General features: G+C 33.6%; 1 protein-coding gene across 1 annotated transcript; it reads right to left on the reverse strand.

The window, feature by feature from the left end:
- Positions 1-2,966: 2,966 nt before the first annotated feature.
- Positions 2,967-11,914, reverse strand: LOC147076174 (uncharacterized). The gene is made up of 4 exons (XM_085941645.1): positions 11,709-11,914; positions 11,220-11,339; positions 8,017-8,169; positions 2,967-5,536 (listed from the first exon to the last, which is right to left on the reverse strand). Exons 1-4 carry the CDS (start codon positions 11,853-11,855, stop codon positions 5,288-5,290), a joined length of 669 nt encoding a protein of 222 aa, XP_085797771.1. The 5' UTR covers positions 11,856-11,914; the 3' UTR covers positions 2,967-5,287.

Consider the following 11,914-nt stretch of genomic DNA (forward strand, 5'->3'; position numbering starts at 1 on the left):
GAGGACGTACCTTAACTTTTGATTGCAATACCCTCTACCTATTCATTGAATTACTAAATGAAATAATAAATAAGTTTACCGTTCAAAAGGAAGTGAAAACCACTAAAAAAAAGAAAAGACTGAACTATTTGTTCACTACACGCAAACAATGGGTCCAGCAGAATTTGCGTGAGTGATGTGGTAACGTGTCCGCTCTTCACTCTGGCCCAGAGAGTGCTGTGAAAGGGGGTGTGTGGTATAATAAGTAGTAAGATGTCGACCTAACGCGGATGTAAACGAAGAACGGAAGATATCAACAACCGTTGGAGACTAAGAACTAAACAGAGAATCCGACGTTCGCTGCCGTCCAGCGTTATTGGCGAAAGGTCGTGTGTTTAATGACGTGTATGTAGTGTACCTGACGCTAACTGGCTTAAATGAAACAATTAAAAACCGTTGTTCCGGGCAATTTCTCATTCCCTTCGGCTAGCGTCACCCCCCAAATCGAAATTTGGTTGTCAATAACAAGCAGGCGAATAATTACAAACCCCTTGTTATCAATTGTAATCACAATAGAAAAAGGAGTGGCAATCACTCGAGTAGTAATGATTACATCATCCGGAATGAAGCTGCCAAAAGCAACAAGTACCAATACCAGAACAACACTAGTGAAATTTAGATAAAAATTTGCTATTGATAATATATTGAATAATGCTTACTAAAACGTGTGTTAATAAAAATAGGCGTAAAAAAAAATCTAGCAAGGGCCAAGAAAGAAATATAATTTGGAAGTACCTAAGTGAACCGACAAAATTTGCTACTGATTAACTCGTCTACTAGTAAGAAGAACAGAGAAAAAAAAATTACCTCTCAGTGGCAATCACAACCGCCTAACGATATAAAAATCCCTAAACAACACCAATACCCAGCAATAAATAACGATAAAACAAATAGGAATTAGAATGCATTACAAATAAAATGGCTATCACGTTGTTAATGAATAGTTTTTGTCGACTAGTACAAAACCGGAATATATAAAAATGTTACAGAAAAATTCACTAAAAAAAAACCACATTGAATCAAAAAATAATTATTCGTGGACGCATTCTCGCATATAAATGTGTAAAATTGGTTCAAAAATTGATTAAATAAATAATGATTATATAAATAATTGTCGATTAAAAATTAACGTGAGTTAAGTACAACATTCGTGATAGATAAAAACATAAAACAGAAGCCAATAAAAAAAAAATTAACTCGCCAGAGAAATAAATTAAATATAAATGTATAGACGTTTCTAAAATAGTCAATAAATATTTCTATTAAATAAATTATAAGTCTTCAATAATTTTCCAATAAATTATTTCTTCAAATTTAAATCAATAGTAAATACATTGGCAACAAAGTTTCACTTTGATTATGTTAATTGGAAATAATCCTTTTTTACAATCCCCGCCACATGTGACTCCTAGTGTATTGTCACCCTGGGTAAAAAATTCTAACCAAAGATATTGAATTAACTAAGCTTGATTTGCAATAATTAACGTCCGAAAGAAAAGGAATGAATTTAAATTGATTAATTAATTTTGAATGAATTGAGTATGATTTGATAAACTAGAAAAATATATGTTACTCTCGTTACTAAATGACGACAATAATTTCCGTGGCAAAATAAATTTTTACAAAAAAAATATCACATGTTTAGTAAAAAGTACATATCTTTAGTATTCTCCAGGGAATCTGCGTCTCCATGTGGTTATCCCAAGGGATTGCAGAGCTGGTTTTCCTTATGTTTCAGAAGTGTGTTGTAATTCCGTGTTTTCGTCAATTTTATCCTGCCGAACTTCCTTTTGTGATTCCTGGCTTATTTGTTCACAGCAGCATGACGAATTTTGTCACAGCAGCTTTGTCACAGCAGTATAACGATTATTTCACAGATTGTTTCACATATTATTCCACAGCAGCATGACGATTCCCGATTGTATTCTGAAACATGGGCGGAAAACCAGATTAGCGATATCTCAACAAGTTAAGGGTACAGGAAGTCAAGCGATGGTAAAAATTTATAAAATAGCAGCAATAAGATGGTGGTTATTCAGTTGGAAATACCTTTAGTTTGTAGAATATGAGCTCCCTCCCATCCACGTTCTTGCTGCTAGGAACCTGACAAGGTCCAATGAAGTATGAAGGATTTCCAAACCGTTTCCAATTTAGATTGAGATAAATAAACTTTGTTGCGAAAAAAATAATGACCAAAATAACGAATAACTGTTAATTTTAAATGAAATATTTTAATTCAAGCGAAGAGAAAAAATTAAAGCGTCTATACTTGTGGACGTCTGGCGAGTTAATGATGTTTTTTTCTAGCCGATATTGCAACAATTTTTAATCTATACGTAATTAAGTAGCGCCTGCGCTTATGCAACCCGCATTGCACACAGGACAAGGTGGTGGTATTCAAAATGGCCGCGAGGTCGAGATACGAAAAAAAATCAAATAGGTTAGCTTCACTGCACAACACAAAACACGAAAATAAAAAAAAATCGCCTATCGACCGAGATTGCCAGAGTGATATATGGGATGATAGATAATCCAAACAATGTATGAAAATGATCCGGAGAAATGAAATAACGCACGCATGGCACTTGTTTAGAGTGAGCAGTGATAAAAACGAAAAAAAGAAACATAAAAGAAACTGTCACTAAAACACTGTTGGCGCCAATTGTCACGTAGGTTTAGTGTCACGGTTTATAAAGGAGATATATATATATAGGCCGGCTAGCCAATATAAGAGACTACTACCTTCCGGTCGTGGGTTTTTTGAGTACCAACGGCCGTTCTCAAATTTCATTCCTCCGGAACAATCCATTCTAAAGGCAAACTAAATGTATATTACCCAGAACAAATGCTGGTATGTGGGCGCCAGCCCCTAGATCTGAAAAGGCTATGAAGTTGGGAGTCTAGGAGCGAAATAAAAGCTTATGTTAATTTCATGATAATCAGGTATATTGTCGAGAAAGGTTTGACAGATAATTTACAGGTTAGGAAAATGAACAATTGAAGCTAGCGGATCAAAGTCTAGCGGAAATCAAGACACTCTGACAATCCCGCGAGAGGGATTAATAAATAAATGGACGAATGGAACGATACAGCTTACGGTATTCCAGGTCTGCGAGGTAGAACCAAGTTCCGACGCCGACAAGCCTTTGTCTGGGCGTTATGATGACGTCGGAAAGCCATCACTCATTCGGGCGGACCGAAATGGCCACCGGCCCACTTCTCCACGTCCGTCCTGCCTGGTGCCCCACACGTAAGTCCTTGTCACCAGCCTCTGGTCTTCTTAATCGTTTCTTAATCTCTCTCCGAGATTTATTTTGTGTAATGTCAAGTAACTGGAATGCGTACTGGAGTATTCACAAATATCACATTTATATGGCTTTTTACCAGAATGAAACGTTTTGTGTATTTTCATCAAATTAGATGTGATACATGAGTAATTACATTGGGAACATTTAAATGGCTTTTCAGCAGAATGAGTCATTTTGTGTCTTTTCATATTACTAGATTTTTTACAAGAGTAATTACAATGGTCACAGTTAAATGGCTATTCACCAAAATGTGTCATATGTGTGTAATTACAATGGACACTGTAACGATCTTTATCCAACATAAATTAAAAATACGTTACTTAACGCTGGCCACACCTGGCAGTTAAGAATATATGCAACCGATATGTTGCAAGCCTGAGAAATATGAAACGCTTACGTTGGTACGTATGCGTCGTGAACGTCATAACGCCGATCAACAGGGAGTTCTACAACCGACATCGCCGTAGAAGGACGTTTCGAAGGAAGGATCTTCACATTCGTCGTTTGGACCGATCGAAAACGGTCATGGCGGTATTTTAACAGTATCATTATTATACGATATGGTTTAATTCTTCTGTCTCTACTATTAAATACCCCACACGATATCTATCTCGTAGAGAATAGGCCTAGTTATATGTTCGTTATTCCTGGTTCGCATCTATGTTTATATTTCACCGACGATGTTTTTTTTAACTTTTGTTCTAATAAACCTTTTGATTTGGACATGGTTCCTAGCATAAACATTCTTTTATTTTTTTTAAAGTTGCCTGACTATTCCCATTGTGTTTTTCCCAGTAGAATAGATCAGGCATTGCGCCCTAATTATCACTAGTTACATTCCATTGTGCACAAGTTGAACTGAAGGTAGGCAGCGTAGAAAATCCGCTCTCACGACCCGTTATCATATTTTTGATTTCTATAAAGTCTCATGTGCTCTATTTCCATACTCAGGAACTGAGTTAATCCGTCGAAATGGGGAATTTGTGGTAATATTCTTTCTATTGCCTTATAATCTTATATCACAAAGCTGTGATTTTATACGCTACATTCTTTTCATTAGACACTAAGGCCCTTAGCCGTTACAGTGGCATTATCACCATTTTGATTTACCAAAATGAGTCATTTTGTGTAATTTCAACGAATTATGTGTTATACAAGAGTAATCACATTGGTCACATTTAAATGGCTTTTCACCAGAATGAGTCATTTTGTGTATTTTAATATTACCAGATGTTATACACGAGTAATCACATTGGTCACATTTAAATGGCTTTTCACCAGAATGAGTCATTTTGTGTATTTTCTTATTACCAGCTGTTATACACGAGAAATCACAACGGTCACATTGAAATGGCTTTTCCCCAGAATGAGTCATTTTGTGTATTTTCATATTACCAGCTGTTGTACACGAGTAATCACAACGGTCACATTTAAATGGCTTTTCACCAGAATGAATCATTTTGTTTTTTTTCATATTACTAGATGTTATACACGAGTAATCACAACGGTCACATTTATTTGGCTTTTCACCAGAATGAGTCATTTTGTGTATTTTCATCGCACTAGATGTTAAACAAGAGTATTTACATTGGTCACATTTAAATGGCTTTTCACCGGAATGAGTCATTTTGTGTATTTTCATATTACTAGATCTTATACATGAGTAATTACATTGGTCACATTTCAATGGCTTTTCGCCAGAATGAGTCATTTTGTGTGTTTTCATCCGGTTAGATCTTATACATGAGTAATTACATTGGTCACATTTAAATGGCTTTACATCAGAATGATTTACTATGTTTTCATTCTTGAAATCAGATCGACTGCTTTTGTACTTTTCCATTTTATGCGCTATTGATTTTTTATGACAAGCTTTGTGAAGCTTTAATAGAGATAACGATGCGAAAAAATCAAAACAAAAACTGCACGCAAAATTTATGTCATTGAATGTTTTTTTTTTCCAACTTTATGACAGCTACTAATAGTTTTTGATCTGTGACGTAAGATTGGATATGCTTACGTTTAGCAGTGCGACTGACTATATTTGTATTGGTTTCATATAACCCCAATTCTTTTTTAACGTCTTGATGGTCAATCTGTATTTCATCGTATGGCCCATGCACCTCTAAGATCCTCTCTGACACTTCGAGACTACCGAAATAGGTCATTGCAGTGGTTACAGGAATCAACTAAAAGAAGGTGAAGTATCACATTATTATAGGCAGACGACATAGGTATATGAGAGAATAATATTTAAAAATCAAACATCTTTCAAATCAACTCTTTGTACTCTCTTGGCCAGACATTCTGGCCCGAACAATTTTAGTAGGGAGCCCAGCTGCACAGCAGGTATGCATTTACTCCCCGATTTATCAAAAGTGAAAACAAATTCTATAAAATGTTATTGCCGACAAATTTAACTACATTATAACACGCAGGATAAATCATCAAATTTACGTTAGTATCAACCGTTGGGTTGAATAAATTCTTGGAAAAATTGATGTACCTATCTATCCAACTGATTAAATATTTGCAATTTTCAAATAATTTTGAGATAGTCCATCGTATAAGGGGCGGATTTGTAATGCCTTTCCTACTTACAGTGACCATATTTGTTTGTATTAAAGAACTAATATTTTTCTTATATATATGATATTCTTAATACATACAATAATTTGAACATGACGTGTCATATTATCAGTATCATTAAATTAGCTTATATCGAATGGGTAATCAAACACCCAATATATAACGGGGTATGAGAACGCTTTTGATTGCTTATCTTAATCGTTCCATTATTATTTACATTGTCATTTGAACACCCCATTATTTTTGTATGAAGTAAGTATATTGTGTTGAGTTACACTTTTCTTATCAATCTAAATATCTAAGAATGCACTGCATCATATGATTATTTAATATAATCTCATTACCCTTTCAACTTCAGCATTGTCTCGACCGTAAATAACTGCATCTAGTAACGGTTAAAATAACATAACATAATCAACACAAAATAAGCTATTATACTTATATTACATTCTAATAAAACCAGTTTATTTATTATAAATTCGTATTTAATGAAGTTCATCTCGCCGTTCCAAAACAGTAGGTACCTATTAATATATATAAATATCTACAGTAAATAACGTGATTAAGAAAATAATTAAATAACAATCATCATGGAAAACGTCAATTAAAATTTCGATAGTGATCATTTCGATACAAGTGACGACGAAGATTTGTATACATTTTATAGTATCAATTTTGATGATGTCGAACGCGTACTTATTCAAAATTTAGGAAATATCGGAAATAGTCGTAGAGACGCGGATAGTGGAAATGTCATTATCGGAACCAGCAATGATAGTTCTTTCAGCGAACAAACTAAAGAAGATAGTTTGATCGGGAGGGCCGTTAATTATCATAATGATACAGATAGTGAAAGCGGTATTATCCCGCCCAAAAGAAGGCGAAGTGCATATCTCAGCGATGATAGTAATGAAGAAGATAAGACCTTCAACACCTATTAAACCAACACGCGACAATCCAGCACCCAATAATCCAGCTTCACCAATAAAACACCCAATAATCCTACGACATCATGTAACTCAACGAAAACATGGTAGGTACTCATTGTCTACTACCATTTTACATCATAAAATAGAATAATTGGGCCGAATACACCAACAAATTGTTTGGAGCCCATAGACTATTTTCAGTCGGGTTAACAAACCGGCACTTCATGTTGGCGTATGCTTTGAAAAAATTCATACTTTGAAAATATATTCTGATTAACGCAAGTTACATTGGTTTAAAGGTTTAAATCGCAAACTATTTTTATTGTTATAACAAAATTTAAAATAAATATCATTAATTAAATACATTGTAAATATTATGTGTTAAACACCATGTACAGTGATCAAAACTAGTGGAATCGCTTGTTTATACTTTCTATCCAAAGGTAGGCCCCTTTTACGTAAGAAACCTATTCACAAATTAATACCAGACGTCATCTTGAATATGACAGCCAGTTAATAGTTTGCGTACGAACGAAATTGCAATGAGTCACAGGATAATTAAAAAGAAACCGCTCCAAGAATTTAAGTATCATTTACGGTTATGTTACCTGTGTTCTGAACTATTCACATAATATATGGGTAATATATGATACTATACAATAATATATTAAAAGCATACGTATTACTTTAAGTAAATTTAAGTCCTATATCGCATTTTTTTGCAAATCGTAACAAAAAACCATTTCGTCAATAATGGTTATACGAATTGTCTAACACGATGACCTAAATCTAATGAAGTTTTTTTTTATATATCAAATTTAGAAAAATGAGTTTTTCTTGTGTATTCAGGTACAACAGACAAATTCATTGACATTTTTCCCTCGCTGGATAAGTATTAGTTATTATTTAATATAAACATCACAAGTTTTCTAACTTTAAACTTCTACAAGAAAGAAAGAATTTTGATCAGAAAAGCTAATACGTTTTGAAAAAATTGACCAGAGTGAAAAAGGATTTACTAAATATATTATGTAGGAATTTTGACCATCTGGGAGGATCAATTTTAAAAGAAAAAGGTGTACAATATGATATAAGTTGATAAGTGATATCAGTATTAGTAGATTGTTTTAAATTAATAGATTGTTATATACCTCATTTCCTGGGTTGCATTCGGAATAAGAGCAACTAGGTTGAGGGTAAGCATCATTGCTTTGCCTTACATCCTCTTGAACAAACTCAATCTCTGAGTCAATGAGCTCGAAATCAGTCTCCGATTTTAAATTGGAAGGGTATTTTGAAGCGATCTAAAAAATACTTACATTGAATTTATAAATATAAAAGTATATCAGTGTCTTCTTCTGAAAATATAATATAGTGTATCAAAAATTTGTGTATGTAAAATAGTTGTAGTGTATCAAAATATTTTTGCCATCTATTAAAAAGTTACACCTCAATAGAGATGTCACAAAAAAATCGATTGTTTTCGACCAATAATTACTTTTGTTAAACAAAAATCAATAAAAATTCAGCATACCTACCATAAAGTTAGTCAAGAAAGAAATGCAACAAACGAGAAAATTCTGTGATCGCATAATCATTTCGTGAGTACAAAAATATATTATTATAATCCTTACACGGCATAGGAAAATTAGCTTTAAATGATGTTTGAATATATTTTCTTTAGTAGGTAAGAAGTTTGGCAAGAAGTGAGTTCCGGCACCTTTGTTTTTAAAAAAGCCCTGGTAACTAGCTATCATAACACTCGCCTAAAAGAGATTTCTTATCCCGTTTCACACGTAAGTAGGTACCACCTAAGTAATGCTGTGAAAATCTAGGGACTTCCTCAATAATTTTACTTGCACGATCATATAAAATGTTTCGGTAGGTACTTTCGTATTGAACACAAGACCAAACTTTATATCGTAATTCGCTGCTTTCTACAGATAAAACAATAATACCAAATACCTGATATGAAACATTGCTCCTAAATAATAAATGTGCAGAACAAAACATCGCTATAGAAACGCACAGCACTGGGATTAATATGCAACACATTTATGAGACGTAACTTTTCAGAAATCTAGTATCCGAAAACAAAGCACCGAAGGAGCTGAAATCTTTACATGTGATATATTATTATGTACGGTTTTGTTCGTTACGACAAATTTATATAATACATATTCTTACAAAATACGCCGTATTCAATGATATACTAATACGGGAGTCGGCTCTATGTTACGACCGTACTCCCTGGATAAACGTCAGATTTCTATAGTCAATACTTGAAAGCATCTAAGCGTCACTTTTTGAGCATAGACAATCATCGGAAAAATTGCTATTATATGGCTTAGGCGCTATTATAAGCGTAGACAATAAGAACAAATATAAAAATTTTTTACAACGAATAAAATTAAAACATTTTCAATTACCTAATAAAATTCGCCGTTTTCAAAAATCAGTATAGTATATTAGAGTTCGCCAATGCATTTCATAAAATTTTAATAATTATAAAGTAATCTTTGACACAAAGACACTCGTGCTTAAACCTTCGTCAAAAAACGCTCTGAAAAGGTAGGTAAAGCCTCAATTACATTGAGCTTCTTTACGAGCTGTTTATTGGCGAATTTACAGGCAGATTATAAATTCGCCAACAAACAACTCGTAAAGAAGCTCAATGTAATTGAGGCTTAAGTATGCGAAAATAAGGAACATTTTTCAAAATAACGTTATAGATAACAATATTTTTTGTATAAGAATTTTCCGTGTTACATAACTAAACGATATTGTTATTATTTCAGATAATTTCGACTCAAATTTAATCAATAAAATAAGAAATACGAGTGAAAATGGCTTGAATTGTTCTTATTTACACTTTGATTAGTGATTGTTTTTATAAGATAATAATATTTATCCATAGTCAGTATTCCGTATTTAATTTATATTCATTTAATTAAATGTATAATAAATAAAACAGGCTCCAGTTTATGATATTTATTATTTCGCTTCCACAAACAAATGGCCCGGTCAAATAGCCTCGATAAAACGGCTCACACTGATTGAAATTAAACGTCACTGGTTTTCATTAAAATGCCACTTTTCCTACTTAAAACTTACCTTTCGGCATAATATACATATCATAAATATGCATGAAGCGTGTTATCTTTCATATTAAATATTATACCAAACTAACCTCGTATTTTTTTTAATCTTAATTTTCTCGGTAATGCGTTAATACGGAATACTGATTATGGATATTAATATTACAATCTTATATAAACAATCACTAATCAAAGAGTAAATAAAAGCCAGTGAAGAAATTATAACAATGTCGTTTAGTTAAAATGGCTCAATTTTATATATCAAATATTGTTTTCTATAACGTTATTTTGAAAAATGTTCCTTATTTTCGCATACCTACTTATCTATTTAGAGCGTTTTTATGTGAAGGTTAAGGCTCGCACAAACCAACGCGAATATTCACCAAATACCCCGTCAAAATATCCCAAAAAAAGCACCCGCCATCGGTACGGAAGGTCCGGTCAAAAGAGTCTCAAAAAAAGCCTATGCCGCTGTAATGCTCTCTACTTACCTGTTGTTAATGAACAAACGTGACATTTATTCACGCAGGGGATCAAAAGATACAATGAAAGCCATAAATTTGTCATATATTTGGCTATTTTTTGAGACTCTTTTGACCGGACCTTCCATATCGATGCGGGTGCTTTTTTCGGGTTATTTTGACGTGGTAAATGCGAATGGATGGCAGTGTCAGAGCAAATAATTGTATCAATGATAATATAAAATTATTGATATATTATTTGAATGCTCGATACCGAAACGTCAAACAATCGCAGCGCTCCATATTGAACTTTGTAAGATAATAACTTAATTCCCTTCCGAAATCTGAACGTCGCGTTCTCTTTCCCGTAAGCCAATACGAGCTTGATTGGCGAATAATTCGCTTTGGTGTGTGCACGAATGTTTTAGGTTACTTTATAATTATTTAAATTTTATGAAATGCATTGGCGAACTCTATTATGCTATACTGATTTTTGAAAACGGCGAATTTTGTTAATTTAAAATGTTTGAATTTTATACTTACATTGTAAATTATTTTTATATTTTTACTTATTGTCTACGCTTATAATAGCGTTTTCGCCATATAATAGCGATTTTTTCGATGATTGTCTATGCTCAAAAAATCTCGCTTAGATGCTTTCAAGTATTGAATTTAAAAATCTGACGTTTATCCAGGGAGTACGGTCGTAACATAGAGCCCGGGAGTCAAATAGACATGATCACTAACAAGCGCGATGTATGTATATTACACAATATTGTATAAGTATGTCAGCACCTGATTTATTGGCTCGCATTTTGAATATGAGCAGCCAGGTTGCGGATCACTGTCTTCTTTCAAATCAACTCGAAGAGGGTCAGTCTCAGTTTTAACATTGGCAAGGCTGGTTACAGGGCTCTGAAACACAAGACAAGGTGTTTTATAATACGTGTTTACACCTATATTATTATACGTTGAGCCCAAACACACGGTCTCTGTATGTGACATAGGTATTATCACGGTTTGATACTGTCTAGCTTTTATGAATAAACGTGCAACAGCTGTCTTCCGATGAATGAGAGTACTTAGCCTGCAGCCATAGAGACGTAGAACCTATAGGTAGGTATTTGGTCAAACAATCGTTATTACGTAAGTGTCAACACAACCGTGTATAAGTATTATTGCATGTTTCAGTTAGTAAAGTCCATTATTTCACGCAACTGTTTTATTTGCATCTGTAAGAAACCATTTCAACTTAGAATGAATAATAAGTTTGGAAAACCTAACCTCAATAGTGCTGTTGGCATCGAAAGCATTCTCTTGCTTTATACAAATGTTTGTAAGCGGATTGTTTGGATAGATTATTGGCACATCGAACCATTGCTGCACTTCCGCATCATCTTCAAAAGCATCTAGTTCACGTTTTATATCCATTTTACGAAGTTTAATACACGAAAAAATTTCTCGGTAAGTAGATTGACAGCGACGTGACA

The sequence above is a fragment of the Rhyacophila brunnea genome, unplaced genomic scaffold (assembly GCF_057557595.1).
Source record: "Rhyacophila brunnea isolate RB1 unplaced genomic scaffold, BYU_Rbru_1.0 scaffold_13, whole genome shotgun sequence".
In the NCBI taxonomy this organism is placed as follows: Eukaryota; Metazoa; Arthropoda; class Insecta; order Trichoptera; family Rhyacophilidae; genus Rhyacophila; species Rhyacophila brunnea.

Bases quoted from the DNA above. Each gene is read 5' to 3' on its own strand.
- LOC147076174 (XM_085941645.1), bottom strand. From the start codon at position 11,855: ATGGATATAAAACGTGAACTAGATGCTTTTGAAGATGATGCGGAAGTG. The intron at 8,170-11,219 runs GTGCTGACATAC...AGTATTTTTTAG, and splicing joins AATGCGAGCCAATAAATCAG to ATCGCTTCAAAATACCCTTC. The intron at 5,537-8,016 runs GTATATAACAAT...ACCTTCTTTTAG, and splicing joins AATGCAACCCAGGAAATGAG to TTGATTCCTGTAACCACTGC.